The 24,106-nt window shown below is 55.0% G+C and overlaps 1 protein-coding gene across 1 annotated transcript in view; it reads right to left on the bottom strand.

Annotated features, from left to right (window-relative positions):
- The window catches only part of ADAMTS17 (ADAM metallopeptidase with thrombospondin type 1 motif 17), a 187,667-nt gene that overhangs the window by 25,394 nt on the left and 138,167 nt on the right, over positions 1–24,106 (bottom strand). Inside the window, exons 16-20 of the mRNA XM_037053739.1 lie at positions 23,046–23,166; positions 16,896–16,976; positions 11,273–11,430; positions 8,341–8,500; positions 7,090–7,225 (exon numbers count right to left, since the gene is read on the bottom strand). Coding sequence (XP_036909634.1) covers positions 7,090–7,225; positions 8,341–8,500; positions 11,273–11,430; positions 16,896–16,976; positions 23,046–23,166 — 656 coding nt within the window. The remainder of the gene's footprint in view (positions 1–7,089; positions 7,226–8,340; positions 8,501–11,272; positions 11,431–16,895; positions 16,977–23,045; positions 23,167–24,106) is intronic.

Below are 24,106 nucleotides of genomic sequence, written 5' to 3' on the forward strand. Positions count from 1 at the left end.
TAAAAAGATTTTATTTATTCATCTTTAGAGGGGAAGGGAAGGAGAGAGGGAGAGAAATATCAATGTACCGCTGCCTCTCGTGGGTCCCCTACTGAGAACTGGCCTGCAACCCAGGCATGTGCTCTGACTGGGAATCAAACTGTGATCCTCTGGTTCGAAGGCCCAAGTTCAATCCACTGAGCTACACCAGCCAGGGCTCCGTATTTCTTTCCTAGTGTGCGTCCGGATAACACTGAAACTTAGCCAGAAAACTGACCAACTCTAGCGCTTCGTGAAATGTGCTGAGTGTTTCATTTCAAAACTTCAAGCCTCTGGCTGCAAGTGTCCCTTCCTGAGAAGCGAGGTTGCCACAGCTTCCTCTCGGTCCCCCTCTGAGCTGAAGTCCATTGCCAGTGCCACCTGCTGACTCCCCCCGTCCCACCTGTGAATATCTACGGAGGCGCCCTTGTCAAAAGCGTTCTTTTTCGTGTTGGGGTAGGAACAGGTTGTACTGTTGTTAATGTCAGAATGGTGTAGCAAGAAGAACATCAGATTTAAACCCTGGTTTGAGCACTACTTGAGACAGTCTTGACCTCGGGTACGATGCTGAACAACCGACTCAACGTCTCAGTCTGTAAAATGGGGTGACTGCACCAGTGTCCTGGCCCTGCTCCCCTCTCTCCTTCCTGCTGACAGGCAGGAATGGACTGGCCCACTCCCACCCCCTCAGGGTTTCTGCTACCTTGGGCGGGGGGGTCTCCTGCCTCCTTCCACACTCACTGTCCCTTCGGTGGGAGGGAGAGGTCGAAGAGTGGATTTTTCCTGTGGAGGCGCAGAGTCACCTGAGCAGTCTACCTTGCAGGGGGTGGGGGGGTGGCCCCTCCAATGTGATGGCAGCAGGTGGCATTTTTGTGAGCCACAGAATGGCATCTGGCCTGGACAGAAGGACTTTCAGCCTCTTTCAATAGGGTTTGGGGGAACGGCAAGTATGCTGGGCACACAGGTTACTTATCAGCCCCACAGAGGAAAGGCATGGAGGACCCAAGGAGGGCGAGGCCCCTCACACGGGGCCGATGCCACAATGACTCACTGCGCCTGCCAAACTCCCTGACCTAAGAAACGCACTCAGAGGCTCAGGGAGAGAGAGCTGGCCTTTCGTAGTGGGAGAACAGAGGACATAAGGTGGCTGTGAAAATGAGACCCGAGGATGCTGGTTTGAGAGGGGACCCTTCCAAAGTTCTAGCCGAGACTCTGGACTGTCCTGAGATGCCTGGGCTCTGGGTGGGAACCTGCCAAGATGCCCACAGTTGACATCTGCTTCTACTCCAGTGCGGTCAGAAAAGCCTTATTCCATGATGACCAGAGAATACACTTTGCACTCTGTGGCTCCTTTAACGCGTGCTGAGGCCTCGCAGACGGTCTGTGCGGGAGGAGCGCGTCATGTGCTGTTGTTGGGGGGTGGGCTCCGCAGTCACCTGTCAGGTCTCTCGGGTTTACAGTGTTGTGGAGCTTGCACTTCCCTGCTGGTCTTCCTTCTAGTTTGCAAAACCCATTGTTGAACGTAGAGAGTGACAGCCTCTACGATTTTTCTTCTCATTCGGTCGGATTTTGCTCTATGGATTTTAGGGCTCTGTTATTAGGCCCATACATGTTTATCGTTGTTCCATCTTTGCTGTTCTATCTTTATCACTGTTCTATCTCTGTTACTAGGTCCATATGTGTTTATCATTGTTCTATATCCTCTCATTATAAGACGTTCCTTTTAATCTCTGGCAACTTTTTTTTTTGTTTTAGAATCTCTTTTATTTGGCATTTGTCTAGGCATTCTCGCTCTTCTATTTGGATGGTGTACCTTTTCTATCTTTTTACTTCCAGTGTCTTTGTATGGAAATGCACACCTGTACGAAGAAAAGAACACTCCTTCCTTAGGACACACTGCCCCCGTCCGGGGCCTGTTCATTCCCGGAAGAGAGCCAGCCAGCGGTGGACTTCACCAGCCTCCCCGGGGCAGCGACTACTTTGGGAGGCTTCCTTCCGTCAAGCACATCCCACGCTCACAGCTGAAACAGCCCTAGAAATTCTACAAGGTGGGAGTCCCTTGTCCAGCCGCCTTGTACAGCCATTCCTTCCACGTGTGGTGTTTTTCCCCCCTCAGAACCAAGAGAGGACATTTCCTACAGACTACTGTGATCGCGCTTGTTTCTGCTTTCATTCCTTGGACCGAGTTTCGACCTTTCCATTTACGTGTCTTTTCCTGTGAGGGTGACACAAAAACCACATGCAAACATCAAGGGCGCCATGCGGTTTATATTTTATTACTGAGAAAATTCCCGAAGACAGCGGGACCTCTTAACTGGCCTCAGGGTCTCCATGCGAAGCACTTCTCAACAGGAGAACTCCGCTAACCTGTGAAAAACGTTACCCGTGGAAAGCGGTACCTGGGAATTTTCTCGTGCTCTCTGATGGCCAAAGTGGGGGGGAGGTGTTCATGTACTCAAAGCGCTGAGCAGGGAGGAAAAGAAGAAAACAGAGCTTTAAAATTCAAGGCCACTCTGAAATGCTCTTTCTTTCTCCGTCTAGAATGTTCCCTAACTTAGACCAGTAAGTAAAGGCTTCAAAACTTCACTGCTTAAACACCAGGGAGGGTCTGGGATTTGGGTCATGTCAGAAAAAATTCTGGGATTCAACTCAATTTCTCCTCACCATTCACATACCATCAGTGAGGTAGGTATGTAATAGACCAAGGCTGCTACCCGCCATGCCTTCCCTCGGGCACTCTTTCTGTATTTCGCATGGCTTGCGGGGTGGCCCGCGTCCCAGACCTGTGGCCGCGTGCCTGTATGTCTGGAGAGAGGCCAAGCCTAAGAGAGGGAGCCACTCTGAGGAAGGCTGGGCGGTCGCTGTTGGCCCGTGGGGATGGACAGCCCCTGGCTTTGCCCTTCCCACCGGGAGTGGTCCTGAGTCCCAGGCTCCTGTTCTGCATGATGTAGGGAGGGGGGAGGTCAAGGGCAGCCTCCTACGGCCTCCTGCTTGGTAGACGGTGGACTCACAATGAACTTTTCCTATTCTATTTTACAGGAGGGCAGGAAAGAAAAGCCTGAAGTTTCAGACTGCTTAGAAATGGATTAAATAACACCTTTTCAGATTCTGGTAAAGAGTAACATGGTGTAGGCTTCATTCTTAAGTCCCAGTCTCTCTCTCTCTCTCTCACACACACACACACACACATACGCTTTCATAAAAACATACGGGATTCCATTCAGTGTCAACCCCAAACAAGGCAAACCTGGTTAAGATATTTGAGCAAAGAGGACAAATTTGAAATCCAAATACACTTCCTTACAGATGACGATTCAGTGCCATTGCCAGGACGATATTTAATATTCTTTTCTGAATCACCCTAATTCAATCTACAGTACAGTGTGTACTTCCTGGAAGACGTTCAAGCCATAAATGCTACAGGGAAACATCTAATAGCTCGGAATTAACTTTCCAAGTGGCCAATGAGCTCTAAAAGACTGCAAAGGCATTAACTCTGCTGAGGCCGCGCTCCGTGTTCCAGCGCGAGCCCCCGTGGCTGTCATTCACCAGCGCCTTGCGCCAGGGCTGCCCGGGACTGGGTCTTAGGGGGCTGGCGCACAGGGTTACTCTTTCAATGCCGGATGATGGGGTCGGGGTGGGGGTGCTCTTCCTTGCAGACTGTGGTCAGCAAGGTGAGGGCTGCTGGCTGCAGTCGTAACAGCTGAGCCGACCTGTGATTTCTGCCTCTCCTGCCAACGTCGGGGCCAGGTTTGCCGACGTGTTTGTGTTGGGGCACGGGGTGCTGGAGCCGGGCCATCTGCTCTGTGTGTGTGGGAGTGCAGGTTCCGTACGGTGGAGGCAGGGCTCGGGAGACGTCTCCTCGGGGGTCGGGGGCAGGATTAGAATGAAGCGGTGCGCGTGTACAGTGTACAGTCGGGGAGGAAGAAGGGGAACCGCGGGAACTGCATGGGCGAAGGGGGCTGAAGCAAATGAAAGGGAGATAAGGGGACGTAAGGGAAAACGTCCAGCACAGAGGCGACCACCTCTGGTTTTCAAGGTCGGAGGGTAACAATCACACAGACAGGCCCCTTCACTCTGCCAGATGCCACGGGACGCACAGGTGGGCTTCGTGAGTCAAGCTGGCTCCTCGGGGTCCTGTATACTGTGCATGCACACGTGTGTGAGTGTGTAAGCATATACAAGCAGGGTCTGTAAATGCTATGAAATCATTTCCCACACTCCCTCGGCCACACAGTAACTGCTCTTCCATGGGTCCTCATTTTCCTGTGTCCCTTCAGGGAAATCCCTTTGTGAGTTACGTAAAAGTCTAGCCACTGTGCTGAGAGCCTACAATGAACGCAATAGTGAATGTCTACTGTAATTAAAAAATTTAAACAGTATATAAAAAATTAAAGCAAAGGAGAAAGAGAAACAGTTCCAAGTCAGATGGTTGGAAATGAAGAAACCAACGAACCAAACCAGCCTGGAGTGGGAAAACTGGCATTTCTCTTCTAGACTCTGGGGCCAATTTCAGGTGCTGTCTCCTCTTCTATCAAATTTATTGTCTCCTCTGAAAGAATGGCCCAATTCCGCCCATTCTTTCGGGCTGATCCACACGATTTTACCGGGTCAGGGAAGCAGTGGGGCACAAAGGAGTGTGGTGGGGAGGGAGAAACCGAGTGTTTACCCAGTGACATGAGACCGGAGGCCTTGTCTTTCACCCCTGATTACCGGGATACGGGGAACAGGGCCCGGGCAAGGCGCTCGGCAAACACGCGCGCCGTGAATGAGACTGCCAATGCTAGACGGGTGCTCAGGGCTGCGTTGGGCACTTTTTAAACCGGTGCTGGACCTGGGCCCAAAAAAGTAAGGTAACAACACGTATAACAAGAGAAGACGTCCCGGGAGGCAGTACCTTCAGAGCTGCAGTCTCAACGTCTCAGTGGGCAGAGTGAGAGCGATAACCGAAAACCACCACTCCAAGGCCAAGACGGGCCTGGAGGTTGTTCTGGGGCAGACCCGAGGCTGAGGACGGCTTTCACACTTTTTAAAGGGGTTATACAACAAAAGAAAGAACATTAGAGATCACATGTGGCCTGCTAAGCCAAAAAGATGTACTGTCTAGCCCTTCATAAAGTTTGCCGGGCCTCGTTCGTTCTAAGGAGATCCGAAGAATGTGCTTCTGAAGTCACTTATAGTCTGAAATGTGCTCGGCTTGAACTTGTGAGCAGAGGCAGTGCCACGGCGAGCCCGGGGTCTGCCGCACGCCCTGGGGGCCTGCTGGCGCCACACATGCACACCTCATCCAGCCTTGGAGTGGCCCGCAGCAGCGGCTCACACAGTTTGCATCTCTGCTACCTCAGGCTGACGCAGGCGGCTTCTCCTTGGGTGTTTCCTACGTGGTTTTCTGGTTAATTTGCTAGTGCCCCCAAGTCCTCTCCCAGAAGATGTGTGGGTGGCAAAATCATAAAAGTGCCTCATGGGGCCACTTGGTGAACAGTCAGAGGGCCTTGTGGCGGAGCTCTGAATCCATCTGGACTCCAGCGGAAACACCCCACGGGCGACCCAACAGCCTCTCTCCCGTTGTTCATTAAATCGGGACACTTTGGGTCATTGTTTCTCCAATAACCATTTTCTGTTGCACCTTCCTTCTCTTCTTCTGTGATTCCAAGGACACTTATGTTAGAATGGTTGACAGTGACCCACGGGTCACTGAGCCTTTGTCATTGTCAACAATCTTTTTTCCATTTTCCAGAGTGGGTGATTTCTATTCTCCAGTCTTCACGTTCACAGATTTTTTTTTCATCTCCAATCTGCTCTTGGGCTGAAACTGCAACCCAGGCATGTACCCTGACCTGGAATCGAACCTGCGACCTTTGGCTTGGCAGGGCAAGGCCCAACTCACTGAGCCACACCAGTCAGGGCTAAAACATGATTCTTGAATCAGTCCCTGGGATCTTTCTCGCTCGGCCACGCCCTTGGACCCATGCTGACCTCTCCTCTTCCAGAGTCCCTTACCCTTCGTTCCCACCGTGTCTGAGAGAGCCATTTCTGCTTCCGAGAGAGAGAGAGACGGTGGCTTGTCAGATCGTTCAGTCCTCACAGTGGCAAGTCTTCTGTGACTGACTGACTGACTGGCTGATTGATGTGGGACGGCTGTCACACCCAAGATGCCCAGGAAGACCTTCCAAAATGGGCAGGTCCTCGTGCCCTTCAGCGTGTGGGTGGAATTCCGTTCTTTGCTGAGGGACATGTCAAATCATCAAAACAAACCACACCTTCTTGCTCTCCTTCTCGCCTTTCCCCTTCACACTCCTTTTACGAGTGTGACAAAGCTCATGCCGTTGGTGCAAAAACCAGATGCTTCGTGAAACTTTGTGGAGCAAAACAAACAAAAAAAGAACCAGAACTACCATGTCCAAAGTCCAGCCTCTTTCCGAAAGGCAAACACACCTCCACCTGATCCACAGAAGCACAAAGCCAAAACCAAGAAAGCACCTCAACCCAGAACTCGGCCAGGGTGACCTCACAGATCATGACGGAGGCAGAGCTCCAGGCAAAGTCCCGCTGACCTCTGACTGGAAAGGAGGGCTCCTCCTGGTGGCCGAGTTTCATACAACCCCTCTCTGCTGACACCCGAGAAAATGCAACTCTGGGGCACGTGCATCCCAGGGCAGAATGCTGGCCCTGGGAACGGGGGCCTGATGGATCCCGAACTGCAAAACCCAAGATCTGCACTCACTGATTCCTTTTCATCTACTGAAACAGGCGGAGCACACGCAGTAACAGGTGTGCACCGGCTCACTCACACTCTCTCACACTCACATTGAAAGGGGCAGCTGACGTGCACCAGTTGACAGTGCCTGCCTGTGACACGTTCTCCAGCGAGGAGCGTGCCTTTCCATCAGAACTCCGGCCCTGCGGTCAGAAACTCAGCACTCAGAGCAAGCACAAACCCCTCAGCAACGACAAGGGCACATGGCCCCGAGCAGTACTGTGGTGGTGACTGTGTGTCCATCCCTCCCCCACGCACACGGGCGTCGCTGCCCCCACTCTGGAGGGTCCCCGTGTGTGAGCCCAGCTCCTTACCGGGACTGGCACGGGTGTGAGTTGCACCTGCGGACCTGGGGCTCTGGTCGGCTGGCGGGAGGGCAGTCGCTGTCGTTCACCAGAGTCGTGGTCTTGTTCACAATCCGCGTGCAGGACACGATGGTTCTGCGTTCCCCTGGAAACCAAACCCCAGGAGACTGAGAGGCTGCAGCCGCAGGCGCCTCGAGAGGGCGCTGGCCCACGCTCACCCAGGAGCGTTCCCGTGCGTGTTTTGATCAGTCAGTCACGTAGCTGACTGCTGCCCGGGAGGGAGAGCTCTGGTCTTCGTGACGAGGACCTGTGAGATGTGGTAAGGGCAGGGAGGGGCAGGAGAAAAGTTCTAGAATAGCATATGAAAAAGGCAAGCCCTCAGGTCATCGGCTGTGTCTTTGGATGGCTAGGGACTCACGGAGGCCCAGGTTCTCATCTCAATCTTGGGTTTTTACCAACCACTGCCAACCTCTTTATCTGTTCATTTGATGTTTAAGGTCTACCGATCGATGCTTCTCTCTCTCTCCCTTCCTCTCTCTCTAAAAAGCAATGAAAAAGTGTTCTCAAGTAGGATTTTTTAAAAAATGGGGCTTATGTCACCATCTTAGGTGTTGGGTATGGGTGGGCCACTTCCAGGGTCCAGGCCAACCTTCTTTCTGAACTCTGTGTCCATCACAATCTGTGTCCCACCTCCCAGAACCCCACTGTGTGTCCCGTGCATCAGAGTGACAGAGGACATTGTACTGAGGGGCAGCAGGGGGCTGACCACCCAGGAAGTGCAGCTAGAGGGAAGGGAAGCTAAAATATGGCAAGTGGTGCGGCCAGGACTCCGCCCTGAATGGGTCCCTGGACTCACAGGCCTTTTGCTTTCCCCGCACCCTGGAGTGGGGTCATTGTGGCAAAGCACATCTGGGAGCACAAGCATCTTCAGGTGCCTCTCCACCAAGTGGCAATGGGGTCACTTGTCATACATACCTGGGACAGAGCCGGACGTCAGCCAGACCCTAACTCAGATCAGGGTGGCAGGGCCCTGTGCCGCAGGCAGAGCAGCCGCGAGGATGGCAGCTCCCCCGAGTAGGACACTCTGTTCAAGCGTTCTGCACAGAGACCCCCAGCGGGGCGTGGTTCAGTTCCCATGGGAACTCTGTTGGGTGGCCAGCCTGTCCCATGCTCCGAGCACTGGCCACAGAGTGCCCCCAACTCACGTCTCCTTCCTCCAGCAAGGCCCCACTGCCGCGACCCCGAGACCCTAGCGCTCACCTCCTCCGCACTGCACGCTGCAGCCCTCCCAGCCGCTGTGCGTCCAGATGAACAGAGAGTCCTGGGGTTTCTCCGGCTCACTCTGGTTCTCAGCGGTGCCGTTGACGGGAATGGTGTATTCGTAATGAATGCCATAGTTCTGGTCATGGAACAATAACACCTGGATGGCAGCAAAAGAAAAGGCCAGTCTGAAATCCTGCAAGAGCCCTGGGTTGCTGAATATGCACAGTGAGCCACGCCGAGCTGTCTCCCTGCTGGGGGGCACCGGGTTTCAAAACAGGCCCCACCTCAGGGGGCTCCTTTATTTCAGCGCTGGGCTCCACGGGTACTCAACTCTGGGCGAAGCACATGGAAACTGTCAGCAGAGTTCTGCGCTCTCCCACTGGACAGAGGAGGAATTTGGGGATGAGCAAGTTTGTGTAACCAACCATACGCCACCAGGGGAGAAAAGTCCCCGTCCCCACAAACTCCCTCGTGGAGCTGCGCCCCCTGCGGGCAAGAAAGACACGAACAGACTGCTTCTACCTGAAAAGGCATCTGAGCGAGCGGGGCTGCTCCACGTCTTTGAAAATGAACATCACTGCCGTGTGTGAGGCAGGCTTGAGGGCAAACCCAGCCCACCACTGTGGGGGAACCTTGGGGGCGTCTCTTTGGGAGTCCAAGGATGCAGCAGCCTTCACCACTGCGAGGGAGCGAGGAGGATGAAGAGCCCGCAGCGTGGCAGTGGCCTGGCTCAGGGGGTAAAGCTGGGGGTGCGAGGTGGGGAGCTGCAGTCCTGCAGCGTGGGGATGGCGGGGTCCGAGATCCTGGTGAGCGAGCAGAGGGACGAGCCCGCTCTTTGCCTGGTGGTGCATGTGGCAAGCCGTATAAGGACGGAGGTGCTCTCCTGGCTTGATCTGCACGCAGATGGTACAAATGAATGATGCAGAGCAAGGCTCGTGTGAGAGCCTGGCTGCGGGGGATGGGTCCTCCGGGACCCAAGCAGCTAGCAAGTCCACTTCCTGACCAGGAGGCCCGGGAGAAGGGCCAGCAGGAGCTAAGGGCAGACGTGCAGGGCACACCTGACTTGACGTGGGGAAGGCCGGTGGGAAGTGCCACAGGCGGGAGCCATCTTCCCTCCTGAGGGTCTCACAGCCCTCCAGGGGCTCGAGCACCGGGGCGGGGTGGGGCGCTAAGAGCCGCCCAAAGTGCACAAACACCCACTTCTCCGAGAAACAGACTTGCAGTAACACATTTGGAAGTACCCCTCCAGTTTTTTTTTCTTTTAAAGAACGCCCTTTAAAAGAGATCTTTATTATCTCAGTATGGGAATAAGACCGGTGAATGGAGAATCCCTACGAAACCAATTTTGTGCAATTTTGCAGCCACGTACAATCTGTGTGCCTGGGCGCGGCTGGTTTCAAAGGTGGGTCCCCACGGCTCCACTGGCACTCTGGACCCTGCAGAGCGCCTCGTGTGTCAGGTTTGGGGACAATGACTTCCATGCACCACCTGAGGGGCACCTCTCGGGTCTAGGTGTCAAAACTGCACGTAACAATCGTATTTCACGACAGAGCAGCAATCTGCACTAAAGAGGGCGGGGACCTGGGCTGCCTCGGTGATGGCTCTCCCCAAGGGCTGGCTGACAGTTCACTCGGGGCAGGAAGGCTTTTGGAAGAGACAGGCAACAGACCCATCTTGGCATCTGCTGGAGAAAGCAAATGCAGGAGGCTAACAGTTGATGTTTTAGTGTCTCATCCTGTCCTTTGCTTCCTCCTGTGGCCCCTCGGCATATGACTGCTTTTCAATCAGGTGAGGCGGACTTGTTCTAATGACAGACCAGGGAACAACTGTATCACAGAGAAGTGGTTTGGGTATTGGGCCCTGGAAACCACCTTGCAAGGCTACACCTGCAGATTCAGTGGGCTGAGGGTTTGCAATGACCGACTTCCAGACAGTTTATGTTGTGCACGGAAGCTGGCCTGCTTTGCGCCCGCCACGGGTGACGTTGCATTGGGTGCCAGGGCTCACAGCAGAGCTGTCCCCTCAGGAGATTCCCTAGGAGGTGGCCAGGGACTCCTCTGGGTGTCGCATAACCTCAATGGCTGCAGGTTGCCAGGGGCCACAAATCAATGCGGGGAAAGACTTCCAAGCAGAGACTGAGGATGAACTGCACTTTGATCACAGAGGCACAAGCTGCCACGAAGCCAGTTCTTTGGAGGGAGGCCCGGGGTCCATCGCAGCCCCTCTGATGGCTATCAGAGGTCAGCTGGGAGGACTCCCAGGCCCCATCGCCCCTGGAGATGCTCAATATCCTCACGGTGATGCACAAGTGACATTTCCTCAGTCTGCACAAGGTCCTCCCTGACAGGCCGCTCTGGCCTCACCCGACCCCACAGGTTTCTGGAGACCACGCGGGGAGTCACTATTCCCGTACGGCCCAGCTCTCCCTCCCAGCCCCCGCAATGCTTGCTGCAAGCCAAGTTTGGAAAGGCTGAGTGATGTTGGTTTACAAGGAAATGGAGCCACCAGCTCATTTCAGAAAGGTAATTTCCAAGGTGGACAGACAAGCCGTGGGGGCGGATCTGTGCCATCTCGTACAAAACTACAGACTCTGAGCGGGTCCCTTTCCTTCACGCGGCCGAGTCCCCCTGGCTGCCACCCACCCGAGTGGGTCCTCCCGGGAGATGATTCCTTTGGAAAGCAGACTGGGGCACTGCCAGGGAGGAGTCGGGCGGGCTTTGGAGAGGGGAGAGGTCTGCGGCATGCCGCAAAGGGATGAGAGAAGGGAAGCTACAGAGAGAGGCTTGAGCTGCAGGCAGCCGGTTACACCTCTAGAAACCAGGTGCATCTTCCCGCCACCCAAGGCCCCAGGGAAGAAGTCAATGGCGGGGGTTGGGGGGACCCCTCACAGCCTCCTTCTCAAGACAGACACGAAAGCACAGCAAGTTACCATGAGGTGCAGTGGTATCTTGGTCGGCCCTTTGGCAGATATTTTCTCCCACAGGCCCCTTCGAACGTAGCGCACGGTCGTGCCTGCGATCTGGAACTCCCCGGGCAGCTCTATCTTCCAGTCACTGTTGATGGACCTCTTACTGGAGTCCTTGAGAGCTGGGGACAAGACGCGACACGGGGCATCAGGAGGGCCCGTCTATCCTAGCGGGGAATCTGGGTGTGCTGAGTGGCGGGCAGAGGCCTCACCGCCCGCGGGGGACAGGAAGCAGGAGAAAGAGTGCTTCCTGTGTACTGAGAGCAGAAGCCTTGCTCGCGGGAAGTGGACACCCTACGACCCACAGGACCCAGGGGCAGCTGCTGTGAACCTGTCTTGGGTGGGCTGCCTGTTTTGGGCTCCACTCACGCTGAGGGCCCAGGGAAGGGCAGCCGAGTCCAGTCCCATTTCACTGAACTTGGGGAGTTCTCTGCCCGATGGGCAAATTCTGTTTTAATGGGTCTGAGGCTACAAAACACATTTCGCTACTTTAGCAAAACTCATGGATCCATTTTACAGTTACGTCCCTGGGGCTTCTACTGAAGGAGGGTGGCCTAACTCCAACATCAAAGGATTCAATACGCTACGTCAATAAAGGAGATGTTCCTTCAAGAAATACGCAGTTTTTAAGTAGTACTAATGGCCATTCATGAAAACAGTCATGGGGATGTGAAGTACCGCAGAGGAAACATAGTCAATACTATTGTAACAACTGTGTGCCAGGTGGGTGCTACACTCATCGGGGTGATCCCTCTACAAGGTATATAAACATTTAATCACTGTGTCGTACCCCAGAAACTAAGGTAATGCCAAATGCCAAGTGTATTTGGGAAACAAACTAATCTTTAAAAGGAAACAACATTGTTCTATTACATATCAGAGTCTGGGAAGCCAAGCTGCCCACAGACGGGGTGGGCCCTGTGTGGCGGGGGCTGCCACGCCGCAGCTCCGTGGGCCTCAGCCCTGTACTCTGCCTGCTTACTCTGCTCTGGGCAAAGCGTGTCAGAAGAGACACAGAATCAACCTCACGCTGATGAGCCACGAGCAAAAGAATCGGGCCGTCCCAACATCCCTGCGAGCTCTGGTGGCGCCTGGCTTTGCTTTGAGGCCCTGGTCTGGAGCTGCTGAGTTGGTGAAACCTCATCACTCTTGCAGCTCGGGGGGGGGGGGGGGTGTGCTTCGGGGGGAACTCTCACAGCCACAGAACAAATGAACATCGCACGTCCAGGCCCTGCTTCCAGCCACCTCCACAGAGGGTCCAACTTGCAGGTTCTGCAAACCCAGCTTTTCAGCGGCTCCTTGACCCCCCCATCTGAGAGCGAGCACCCCTTTCTCAGGAGAGTTTCGTCTCCAGGACAATCCTTCATATGTTTGGCAGGGGGAGGAACCCCTCAGTGTCAGTGAAAAATCAAAGGTCAGCAGCTCAAAGAAGCATGCGGATTGCTTCAAGCCGATGTCTTCAGTGTGAGTATTCAGTCAGCAAGACTCAAACTCCGCAGGTTGCTGTGATCCATGCCGAGAAATCGGAACTCCCGGCTAAAACTGGAATTCGTGCCTGACGTACCTTCAAAGGGGCGAGGCTCCAGCCTTACAGATGCTGTGGGCACAGGAAGTCCACGCGTAGCAGTGAACACAAAGGTTCAGGAGAAGTCCAGTGAGAAACCGCTCTGTGGGGCCCACATGAACACCACCACCTCCTGCCCGGAAGGAGGCATGAGCCTCACCCCGGGCGAGAGCGCAGGTGAAGAACGGGCTCCAGGGCCCACCTCGGGCACGAGTCCTTCCCAAGGCCCCGTCCACATTGTTGTGTTTTCTTAACGAACGCCCTCATGAAATAAGTTTGGGCTGCACGAGGTGCCGCCCCTCTCAATCTGGGCACCAATGGGTATATGCAACTTCCCCATGTCTGCAAGCATTTTGAGATCAGTTTGCATGTGAAATTACAAATTTTAGACCTAGATACTCAGCTGGGGCTAGGAAGAGGGTTACCACTGCTTTGATAGAACAGGCCGACCGTGAGTTCAGAGGAGAGGGGATTCCAGAGGGGCTTGATTCCTTCTGTAACATCTGGGGCTCTGACCAGCCCGGGAGGAGAACTTCGCCTCTGGCTCTGCCTGGGTCAGAGGTTGGGTATTTCCAGCCACCGTATGAAATGTCACCACGCTTGCTTTTGATTTTCTGCAGTTTGCCAAGAAGCCAGGAGAAGGTTCTCCACAGCAAGCGAGACTGCCCCGGGGACCAGGGTGGGTCCCTGCCGTCCCCAGCTCCTTCGGCAGAGGAAACCTCAGTGGCCGGAACCTGAGGGCACAGGACCAAGTTTCTATGCCGGGCTCTTCTTTCTCCCTGTGAATATTTATTACACGTTGTCCCTGGACTTCCGGGCACTGTGGGGGAAGATGGTGAGCCATTCTGGGGAGTGAGGGAGGGGGGATGCACAATGGGGGTGCAGGGCTCCTCAGGACAGCTGGCCGGAGGCCCGAGCAGGAGGCCTGGCTGGTCAGCAGAGCCTCCCCCTGAGCGGTGCTGCGCAGAAGCAGGCTCTTTTTGTCTCTCTCCCTCTTGGATTCCGCTGGAAGATCTGACCCACCGTCAACCCACTTCCAATCCTGGCACGGAGTCAGCTCCTTTCATTTCCACTCGGAGCCCGGCCAGCTCTGTTCTGAGCTGTGCAGGCAAACTGCAGAGGCATTTCCTGTTCCAGGTGGTTTTGAGCAGAGCGCCAGGCAGCGTGGGCTGGAGGTAGGTGGGGTGAAATTCTTCAGCAACTGCTCACAGCAAATGTGAGAGTAACTCAGAGCTGCACGGGCTCGCCTTCCAAAGCGCCCGGCCCCGAGTGGAAACGAGGCTGGTTGGAGCTAACCTGAGACACGTAAGGAGCATGGACCACCTCCGGGCTTGCCCTGGTGCGCGCACCAGGCCCTGGAATTCTGGGACTATGACTGGCGGGTAAGATAAGGGGACCCAGGCAAGCGCCGAGCCCCCAGGGAGGTCCTGTGCTTCTCGGAAGCTGAGAGGTTGCCCTGAGGCATCGCACTGATCTCCTCGGGCTGGAGGCTCGCTCCCCCAAAGTCCACACAGAAAGTAGTAGCAATGGGCAGGTTTTAACGCGTGTTCCCAGATGAAAGGCTGTCCCCATTTGTCCATCTCCGGCTATGACTGAGCACGTCATGGCGATTCTGGGAGGTTCCATGAATTCCAGCAGACCCAGACCAAATGAGGAGCTTGGACGAGCTACTGAACCCCTGGAGTCACAGTTTTCTCCTTGGGAAAACAGGCGGAGCAGGACATTTGGGGGCACTGGGGCCAGGTGTGCAAAGCAGAGCAGGCAGGTCAGTGCCTGTGGGGCCCTCAGGCTCCAGGAGCTGAGAGGGACCACCCGGGAGACAGCGCCCCTGGACAGCCGCCACACTCCTGTCCTCGTTGGCCCTAACACAGGTTCCCATTGAAAAGCTCATTTCCTGTCGGAATTATAACTCGAGCTATCGAAAAGGACTCTGACATCCTTCTGTCCTCTTTACACGGCCTCAGAAAAGTGGAGATGATATTCCCCTTTTGCCAGACACCTGGGGCCGCGGTCAGGTGAGGAATGTGCTGGGAAGCCTCAGAAGCCAGGGCCGGAAGCCAAGGGACTAGCTTGTAGGGGCACCTGTTTTATGGAAGAACCAGTGAGCCAACCTGGGAACTGAGCCAGCAGCTCCCGGGATACTGGCACTGTGATTTTTTTTCCAATAAGATGAGGGTCAGAGGTGATAACAGCCTCTCTTGGAGGCTCATCGCCTCTGGGGAGCAGAAGCATCATTTGCAGGTTGGGGCGGGCCAATGAACCAGTTGAAAAAGCAAATCTGGGGGGCAACCCTAGGGGAGGGGGCTTCCGACAGCAATGCTGGTGAAGTGGACCTAATTCCTTAGGTGGGCAGAAGGACAGGGGTGGCTCTCTGAGAAGTCAGCACAGGGGCCACCACTCCCTTCAGAAAGCACCTACAAGCACTGTCTTATCTGCACAGTGACAGCTGGGACAGCTGCCAAGGACGAAGGCTGGACGGGGACGAAGCCCACACCAGGAGGCAGGCAAAGCCATGGGGCTGATCTACTGGTGATCCCTGGGTGGCCACCTGCAAACAGGAGCTCCTGTCCCCACTTCCGCCTTTTCCCAGGGCAGGTGTGTGAGGGTGATTATCTGAGTGTCTGCGCCTGGCTGTTACTCAGTGGGATGGCGGTCCTCACTGGACACGTGTCTGGTAGAGGACGGATCTGTGTCTGTCCCGTTAGAACGCAGGTTTCTCAAGCAGACACCGTTTCAGAGAACAACTCGGATCATTCTGTGTAGTCCAGGAAGGCAGGAACACCAACAGAGACATTTGCTAAAAAGGTCAGCGATAAGTCCCTGGCTGGTGTGGCTCAGTGGATTGTCTGTCAGCTGTGAACCAAAGGGTCGCTGGTTCCATTCCCAGTCACAGGGCACAGGCCTGGGTTGTGGGCCAGGTCCCCAGTAGGGGGCACACAAGAGGCAACCACACACTGATGTATCTCTCCCTCTCTTTCTCCCTCCTTTCCCCTCTAAAAATATATAAACAAACCACTTTATTTACATAAGTAAATAAATAAATAAAAGTCAGCGATAAATGCATTTCATGAGTAACTCCATTTTGGTCAAAATACCTTCACTCTTTAGTTTGAAGCCAGAGGCAGCTCATGTCTTACCTCAGAGAGCACCCTCAAGCAAAGACTGAGAGGTCATAATACGAGGAAGCTCAAGAGAGGGTTACCGGGGTAGGCTGCCGGCCACTGCCAGTTTGAAATCCAACCCAGGACCAGAACATGGTGGGGGGACGGCAAGGCCACCCCCCGGGAGGACACAGGTCACAGCATGTCCCTTCCGGGTGAGGGAAGGGCACAGGCAGCCCCCGGGGCACCCCCCAGGGGCAGTGCCAACCCGGCTCTCGCACCACCCTGGTGCTCACGTGCCAGGGAGACCCTTTCAGGGACCGACGGGCAGGCTGGGAGTTGACCTTAGGACGCACTCAGAGGGCCGCTGTGGCTGAGAAGGGGTCAAATGAACAATTCTTCTGAGGCTGTAGGTGTGGTTCAAGAACGGAAGCCAATTCTTCTGCAGAAAAACTTCGGGGCCGGAGGTTAATGGGGTTGACCCTCAGGAATCCGGGGAACACGGCACTTAGTGGAAATCAGGGTTCTCTGAGTTCCCATTAGACTGAGGGGTCACCCCCAGAGCCATGGATGGCCCCCGGGTGCTCCCGGCAGGTTGAGAGATGCCCCACGCTGACCGGGCTCCGCCTGCTCTGACCTCTCTAGGCGTTGCTTCGGGGGCTGCCTGCTGCTGCAGGTCCTCACAGCTGCTCCCTGTCCAGAGCTGGTGGTTCCTACTGTCCCTGCCCCCTTCACGCTCCCCCACCTCCAGGGTGACTACACCTTATCCCAATGTGATGGCTCCGGCTGGCCCGCTCTGATCCCTACAATGAGAGTCTCAGACAATGGCCAGTCAGGGGCCGAGGCTGAACCAGATGAGTAGCCCGACTGTGCATGTCCACGCTCAGGACGTGCACGAGGAGTCAGATCGTGTTTGCGTTACCCAGAAAGCTGTGGGCTGGCTTGTCCTCCACCACACGGATCCTCCGTGCACCGGCGGGAATGATCGCTGCTTCGATGTAACCTGTAGTAACAAAAAATGCAGGCAGGTCAGCCACACTGCTCCATCACCCACCCAAGTCATGCTCTCCCGCAGTCCCTGTGGTGATTTCACAGCCTGCGCGCTGGCACAGCTATGACAAGGGCCAACTCACAGGGGCGTTCTTGTATGACAGAATCTCCTGGCCGCCGAAATTCCAGAGAGCACATCTGGTTGACCCAGGGATTGAACTGTATCTGCCCCCACCCCCCATTCATTTGTTGAAGTCCTAAGCCCTGGTACTCGGAATGGGACCTTATTTGGAAATAAGGTCACCGCAGATGTAATCAGTTTCAGTCATATTGGAGTGAGCTGGGCCTCTCAACCAATATGACAGTCATCCTTATAAAAAGGGGGCCCCAGACACAGATGACACACGGGCTAGAACGACGCAGACACGCGAAGCAGAGGTTAGGAGGTCGCATCTCCAAGCCAAGGAGCACCACAGGCAGCCAGCGAAGCCCCGGAAGCTGGGAGACAGGCCTGGGGCAGACCTTCCGAAGGCACCAGCCCTGCCGAGACCTAGACCTCTTCACCCAGTTTGCGGTCCTTGGTTACCCCAGCACACCCAGACAGCCGGACCTCCGCCGGAACAAGCCCTTTGGGGCAGTGTGGGGTTCACGAAAGCCTCTGGGCATGCTCACCCGTGGGAGGTTCCTCTGCTGCTCACCGGGGTGTGAACTGTCCCCGAACCCCCGGGGGTGCAGGCAGGGGCTCAGCGACCAGCCCTCGCTGGACACAACTGCTGACTGCCTGGACCCTGCGCCGGGGCCGTTTCCTGCCGCCACGGCCCTTGGGCACGTCTGCAACTGTCCCCGTGTGTATTTTGCATCACCAGGCTGCGGAATCCAAGCCAAGGGACGTAACTGCCAAGGTCCAGATGAGTTAATTTTCTGAGTTCCTCACCAAGGTCCCTCTGCAGCCAACGCACGCTCGCCACTCCCATTTTTAAGCTTCGCTTTGGCACGACGGGCAGCACAGAAGAGCCACCGGTTCTCTCCTCTCTCACGCACCCTCAGGTGCAGGGGCCGGCGAGCAGTGCAAAGCTCAGGGCAGGCACCCAACTCGGTTCGGCTCCGCTTTGCCCGACCTTGGAGTAGCGGGGCAGGGGTGTCACTGCCGTGCGTGGGCTCCGCCAGCCTTTCTTTCTAAGGTGAACGTCTCCAACCACGACGTGGAGGGAACTGCTGACAGAGGGAACCCCTAACCTGCACGGCGTGTCCTCGGTCGCCATCTCTAACTCACTGCCCTCTCTCCGGCGCCCCGATTCTGGCCTGGAGCCCAAAGGCTGCCCCAAGGCTGGTGCGAAGAGCAACCAGGAAGGGAAAGAGTCCCGTCACCAAGCCCAAAAGCACACGGTGGCCCCTCAGAACAGACGTCCCCAGGGCAGAAAGCAGACACCACCCTGTTGACTGGACGTGAACGATGATCGAAGGGAAGACTTGCCCAAGAATTCACGAGATACAGTCAAGTTTTAGGTATGGGAGTGGGACTTGATCTTTGGACTAACTTTCTCTGCCATGAAGCAGGAGGGCCAGCTGGAGGGCCAGTCTGGTTTCAGCGGGAAGCGCAGGGAAATCCACTGCCTTCCCCGCTGCTCGGGCACAACACGCCATTTTTGCCTTAAGGACGAGTACTTACAACAAACTTCAAAGTGACGCGGACCTTAAACCGGTATCCACTCTTCCAGATATTGACACAACCCCTCGGTCGCCATCTCTAACTCACTGCCCTCTCTCCGGCGCCCCGATTCTGGCCTGGAGCCCAAAGGCTGCCCCAAGGCTGGTGCGAAGAGCAACCAGGAAGGGAAAGAGTCCCGTCACCAAGCCCAAAAGCACACGGTGGCCCCTCAGAACAGACGTCCCCAGGGCAGAAAGCAGACACCACCCTGTTGACTGGACGTGAACGATGATCGAAGGGAAGACTTGCCCAAGAATTCACGAGATACAGTCAAGTTTTAGGTATGGGAGTGGGACTTGATCTTTGGACTAACTTTCTCTGCCATGAAGCAGGAGGGCCAGCTGGAGGGCCAGTCTGGTTTCAGCAGGAAGCGCAGGGAAATCCACTGCCTTCCCCGCTGCTCGGGCACAACACGCCATTTTTGCCTTAAGGACGAGTACTTACAACAAACTTCAAAGTGACGCGGACCTTAAACCGGTATCCACTCTTCCAGATATTGACACAACCAAACTAGGAGCACACTTTCCTGTGAAAGGATTTTCGTTTGAATTTCCCAGGTAGCCTTGCTTTTTAGACGGTATGGGGGTGGCATTTCTTTAGTAGCCTTCTCTTTGCAAGGAAATCATTTTGCTAGTAAAGGCGCCGTGACAGAGTACAGGTAAGGCCCTGGCTATGTGAGCTGAGGCCGGATTTCCCCCCAGGTTGTATCAAATACACATATATGTGTGTGTGTGTGTATATCCATACACATGTAAAATCAAAGTTCTTGTTCATAGTTAACTCAGAACATATTTGGAGAGTTTTTGTGTAAGTTTGTATCTTTGCCTGTTTACAGAAGTTCTTCATGAGCATATTACTGTCTTTGTTCTCCCTAAAGGCTGTCTGGGGACAGAGGACTCTTGCTTGGGAGGCCCACAAGGCTGGGCGAACGCTCTGGCCCACCTCGTTAGAAGGTGAGGTCGGTGCAGATGGGCCAAAGCGAGGCCGTGACCTTGAGCTTCGGCATGAAAACCAGGAGGGTGCTACCAAGCAGCCCCTGCCCTTTGGAAAATCCAGCCCCGTAATCTGGGAACGTCCCTACGCAGGAAAGTGCCACCTGCAGCTGAATTCCCTGGCGCGCCCTGGCATTATCTGGCAAAGTGCCAGGTGTGGCCGAGGACAAGGACATGCCCCTGGGGCAGCGACATGTTTCTGTCTGGCCTCCCACCTGGGACTCCTTATCTTTCACAGCTTTGAGCACGGTTTTATTCCAGAGTTTTCTTTTGGGCAATCCGTCTTCCACATCGACTCTATGCAGACAACAAACGGCCCTTGTGCTTGCACGTGGTGCAGCACACTCCCGCTGATCAGCCCAGAACACCGCCAGCACGCGAGCAAGGCACAAGAGCCCCACACCAGGCGCTCCACCGCTGGGCCCACACGTGACACCCTCACGTCTTACACGAGAAGCACTTGGGAACAGCCTTTGCCATCACACACGTGGACACCTTGGTGCAGAGGTTGTTCTTGACTGAAGAACAGAAACAACAGTGCTATCGGTTGACACGCACACTTCAGGGGTGGCGTCTCGGTTCGGTGAAGTGAGTCACGGTGACGTCATTTTACGTCATCACCGCACAGTGGCCAATCTCCCCATGTGACCTGCAGACCCAGCACACTGCGGGGGCTCCACAGGCAACCAAAATAGACCCGTGACAAAGGGATCTGCCCATGTTCACAGGGGACAGGCCCCCACTGTCACTTCTAAGGACAGACTGTTTAAGAAGGCTCTCTTTGGGCCCTGGCTGGTGTAGCTCAGTGGGTTGAGCGCGGGCCTGCAAACCACACGATTGTGGTTTGATTCCCAGTCAGGGCACATGCCTGGGTTGCAGGCATGTGCCTGCATTGATATCAACCCTACATTGATATTTCTCTCCTTCTCTCCTTCCCTTCCTCTCTAAATTTAAATAAATAAAATCTTTTAAAAAAAAAGAAGGCTCTCTTTGGGAACAAAAGGCAAAGGGGTGCAGAACCTTTGGGTCACCAGGGCGGGTCCCTGGTGGGGGCCTCAATCCAGGTCTGTCCTGGGTGTCTGTGGATACCGGTCACCTTTCTAGTGCTGGAGATAATAAAGAGGAAAATGACGGTTTAATGAATGATGTGAAAGCACCATGCCAAGGATGTTCAGATCACTAAATTCAAAACACCAAGCTGTTTCCACCCAACCAAAGGCTGGGCAGTGGGACAGCCAGGCCAGGTCGATTCCTTCCGTACAAGAGTCACCCAGGAGCTTACCTGTTGGAAGTCCAGAGGCCACCGGCCAAAGGGTAATAAATAACCCACACTCACTCAGGACGCCCGTCCCCAGTCGCTGCCCGGGGACTTCTCAAGGACACAAGAGGATGACATCTTGGAGGTGTGGACACTGTCCCCCTATGGGTGCGCTCCAGATTGTCAGTTCAAGTATTTAGGTAAGAGGACCCAGAAGAGTTCAGACAAGGGTCAGGATTTCACGGAATTGGGCAAAAAGCCTGAGCTGGATTGCTGTTTATCTTTCTGGGATGGTGTTCCTCTTTGATATTCGCCCTCCAGGATGATAAGACAGTCCCCCTCTGGAGCTGGGCAGAGATGACAGTGACCTTCCTATCTGAGCTGACAGTGGGGGCAACCCATCCAGCCACCCCTGGGGTCACCCAGAGGTCACCCCCTGGGGGGGGTTGATGCCATTTCTGAGCAGGCTTCTCCCTCAGCCTGAACTGTCCTGCCCGCATCCCCACGGAAAGTCCCCCTCTGTGTGTTAGGGCTCGGGGGCCACTAGCAGCAAGGCTGCAGCCCTGGGCAAGGTATCCCCCCAAAATCTGGGGCCCCACAGCCCCCCTGCTGAGCTGCCTCTGCCTCACACATGGACTCAGGCTGTTTGCTGGGGAGGTCCCCTCCCTGGACTGTGTGACCAACGTGGGGACAGCCGAGTTTTCATTCTGTTTACCTCACGCTCCTAACGTGGTCGGGCAACTGTTTGCCAATCTCACACACGTGCGCCTGAACGTCGCCCCAGGAGGACAGGCTGGCGTTTGCTGAAACTATCTGAGAGGGGCTGCTGACTCCAGGGGAGGGAACTCCACACCCATCTTCAGGAAACAGAGTCACCTCTGATACGCAAGCTTATGGGCACCCCAAATGCGAGGATTTGGAACGTGGCAGCTTTCGACTTTAGAACGAAGGCGTGACACTTGGCAACCACCGAGGGTGGCAGAATGTTTACAGACGACGGGGGCCAACGTGGGCTTGTGGTTCTCTGAAGGTTTGCTAAGGCTTCTGTGGCCCAGAAGCCCGAAGAAAGGATGTGAGGCCACAAGCCAGGGTGGGGATGGCCACCCCCAGGGGACTGGAAGGCATGGGTCTGCCCTTGCTAAGACCAGAGGCCAGGAAACGGATGAGATGCTGGAAGAATGGACGATGCTTCAGGCCCAACCTGGGTTCTCACGTAAGGGAACAAAGGGTGGAGGTCTGCAAAGGTGGGGCCCCAGGCTGGCCCCGCAGAGGGCGTGGGCATGGGTGTGGCCACACCTACTGTCATCTCTGCCCAGCTCCAGAGTCTTATCGCCCTGCAGGGTGAATATCAAAGAGAAACACCATCCCAGAAGGATAAACAGCAATCCAACGCAGGCTTTTTGCCCAAATGGGAACCATGGCGGCCCATTTCGTGCTTCGGAGCTCAGACCGATGTGAGGAAAATGGTCCTGCACCTCCTTTGTAAAGTGCACTTTTTAGGTCGTCAGTAAGCCTCGCTGACAGCCAGCCCTGCTGGCACGGCTGTAGAGGCCAAGGTCAAAGTCTCATGCTGGGGCCCAAAGGCAGAAAAGGGCACCAGGTGGGTAAGAACAAACAGCTTAGATCACCAGAGTTCCAGAGCAGCCTCGTCCAGAACTTTCTGTAATGGCAGCAGTGTTCTCTCTGTGCTCGCCAACGTGGCAGCCACTAGCCACAGTGGCACAGAGTGCATGCATGGTGGATCCTGGGGCTGCAGGCTCAGTTTTTAAGCCTAGTCAACTATAATTCATGATGATGAAAGTGTGAAGGGACTCAGTGCCCAGGGGCGACTAGGGTGGATGGGGCTGCCCCGTCACCACCTCAGTCGGCATCAGGAGCCGCGGGGCTGGCACAGATGCGCCCATAAGTGCCTGCATCATTGTGGACAAAGTGTCCCTCTTTGACTTCCAGAAATCAAACGAGTCTGAGGTTCCAGGTCACCCTATCTGGGACCAGCTAGCCCCTGAATAAGAAGTGCAGGGAAGGCGCACATTTGGCGGGCTTTGGGGCAAAGGAACTAACACCCACTGCACACGCCAGCTGTCCTGTGGTTGCGGCAGGCAGCCCCCAGGGCCTCGCGCTCACCTGTCCCCCGAGAGTGGCTGAAGTCGCCCTTCACCACGCGGCAGGTCTTGCCATCCCCGCTGCAGACGCCGCACCGGTCCTCTTTGGCCGCCGATCCGATGATGCCATCACAGCCAATTTTCTAAATGACCAGAGAGCGGGGTTATTGTGTGTTCATGACTCAGAGGGGCTTTGAACGAGGGTGTCCTGCAGGGCCCTGCTTCTCCAGGAGACCCAGCAGGCCTGGTGCTGGGGGCCCATGACACTTTCAGAGCCCCAAGAAAATATGTAAATATTTAAAAACCAGAACAGAAAAAAACAGAGTAGAATCCAGCTTATATTAATATTATGTTTGTCATTATATCCACATAGTTGTCAAATGTATTTTTTAAATATTTTATTTATATATTTTTAGAGGAAGGGGAAGGGGAGGAGAGAAAAAAAATCATTCTGTAGTTGCCTCTTGTGCACCCCCTACTGGGGACCTGGCCTGCAACCCAGGCTTGTACCCTAACTGGGAGTTGACCCAGCAGCCCTTTGGTTTACAAGCCTGTGCTCAATCCACTGAGCCACACCAGCCAGAATTGGTCGAATACATTCTTTGGTATTTGCTATAGAGAAGGGGGAGCCCAGGAAGGCTAAAGTGGCCCTAGCAATCACACTGAGGCCTGGCACCCCGGCCCCTTCTAGAGGTACCAGAGGCAGATGTCACTGGTAGGGAATAGCCACTCCCACACATCACCCAGGGCGGCCACAATCACACGATTCCATAATCCGTGTTCAGGAAACGCATACAAATGATGACCTCATATCCAGCTGGGCCCTGGGCAAAGCTGGGCGTAGGAGACTCGGGTTTGCACTGTGGGTTTGCACTGCTGGTCCTGCGTCTCTCTCTGCTGTGCCTCAGCCTGGTGGTAACTGCACCCCCCTTCCCCGGCCAATGGTGAAATTCAGTTCTCTCATATTTGAATGGGGTTTTCTCATATAGATTTTGATGGTCTTTTTTTTTTTCTGGCTGTGAAGGAAAGCACTTGCTTTCAACTTAACAGCTGTCTTCCAGCGACTGCCTCATTCTCCCTGTC

The sequence above is a fragment of the Sturnira hondurensis genome, unplaced genomic scaffold, assembly GCF_014824575.4.
Source record: "Sturnira hondurensis isolate 20B ecotype Veracruz unplaced genomic scaffold, ASM1482457v3 Scaffold0007865, whole genome shotgun sequence".
In the NCBI taxonomy this organism is placed as follows: domain Eukaryota; kingdom Metazoa; phylum Chordata; class Mammalia; order Chiroptera; family Phyllostomidae; genus Sturnira; species Sturnira hondurensis.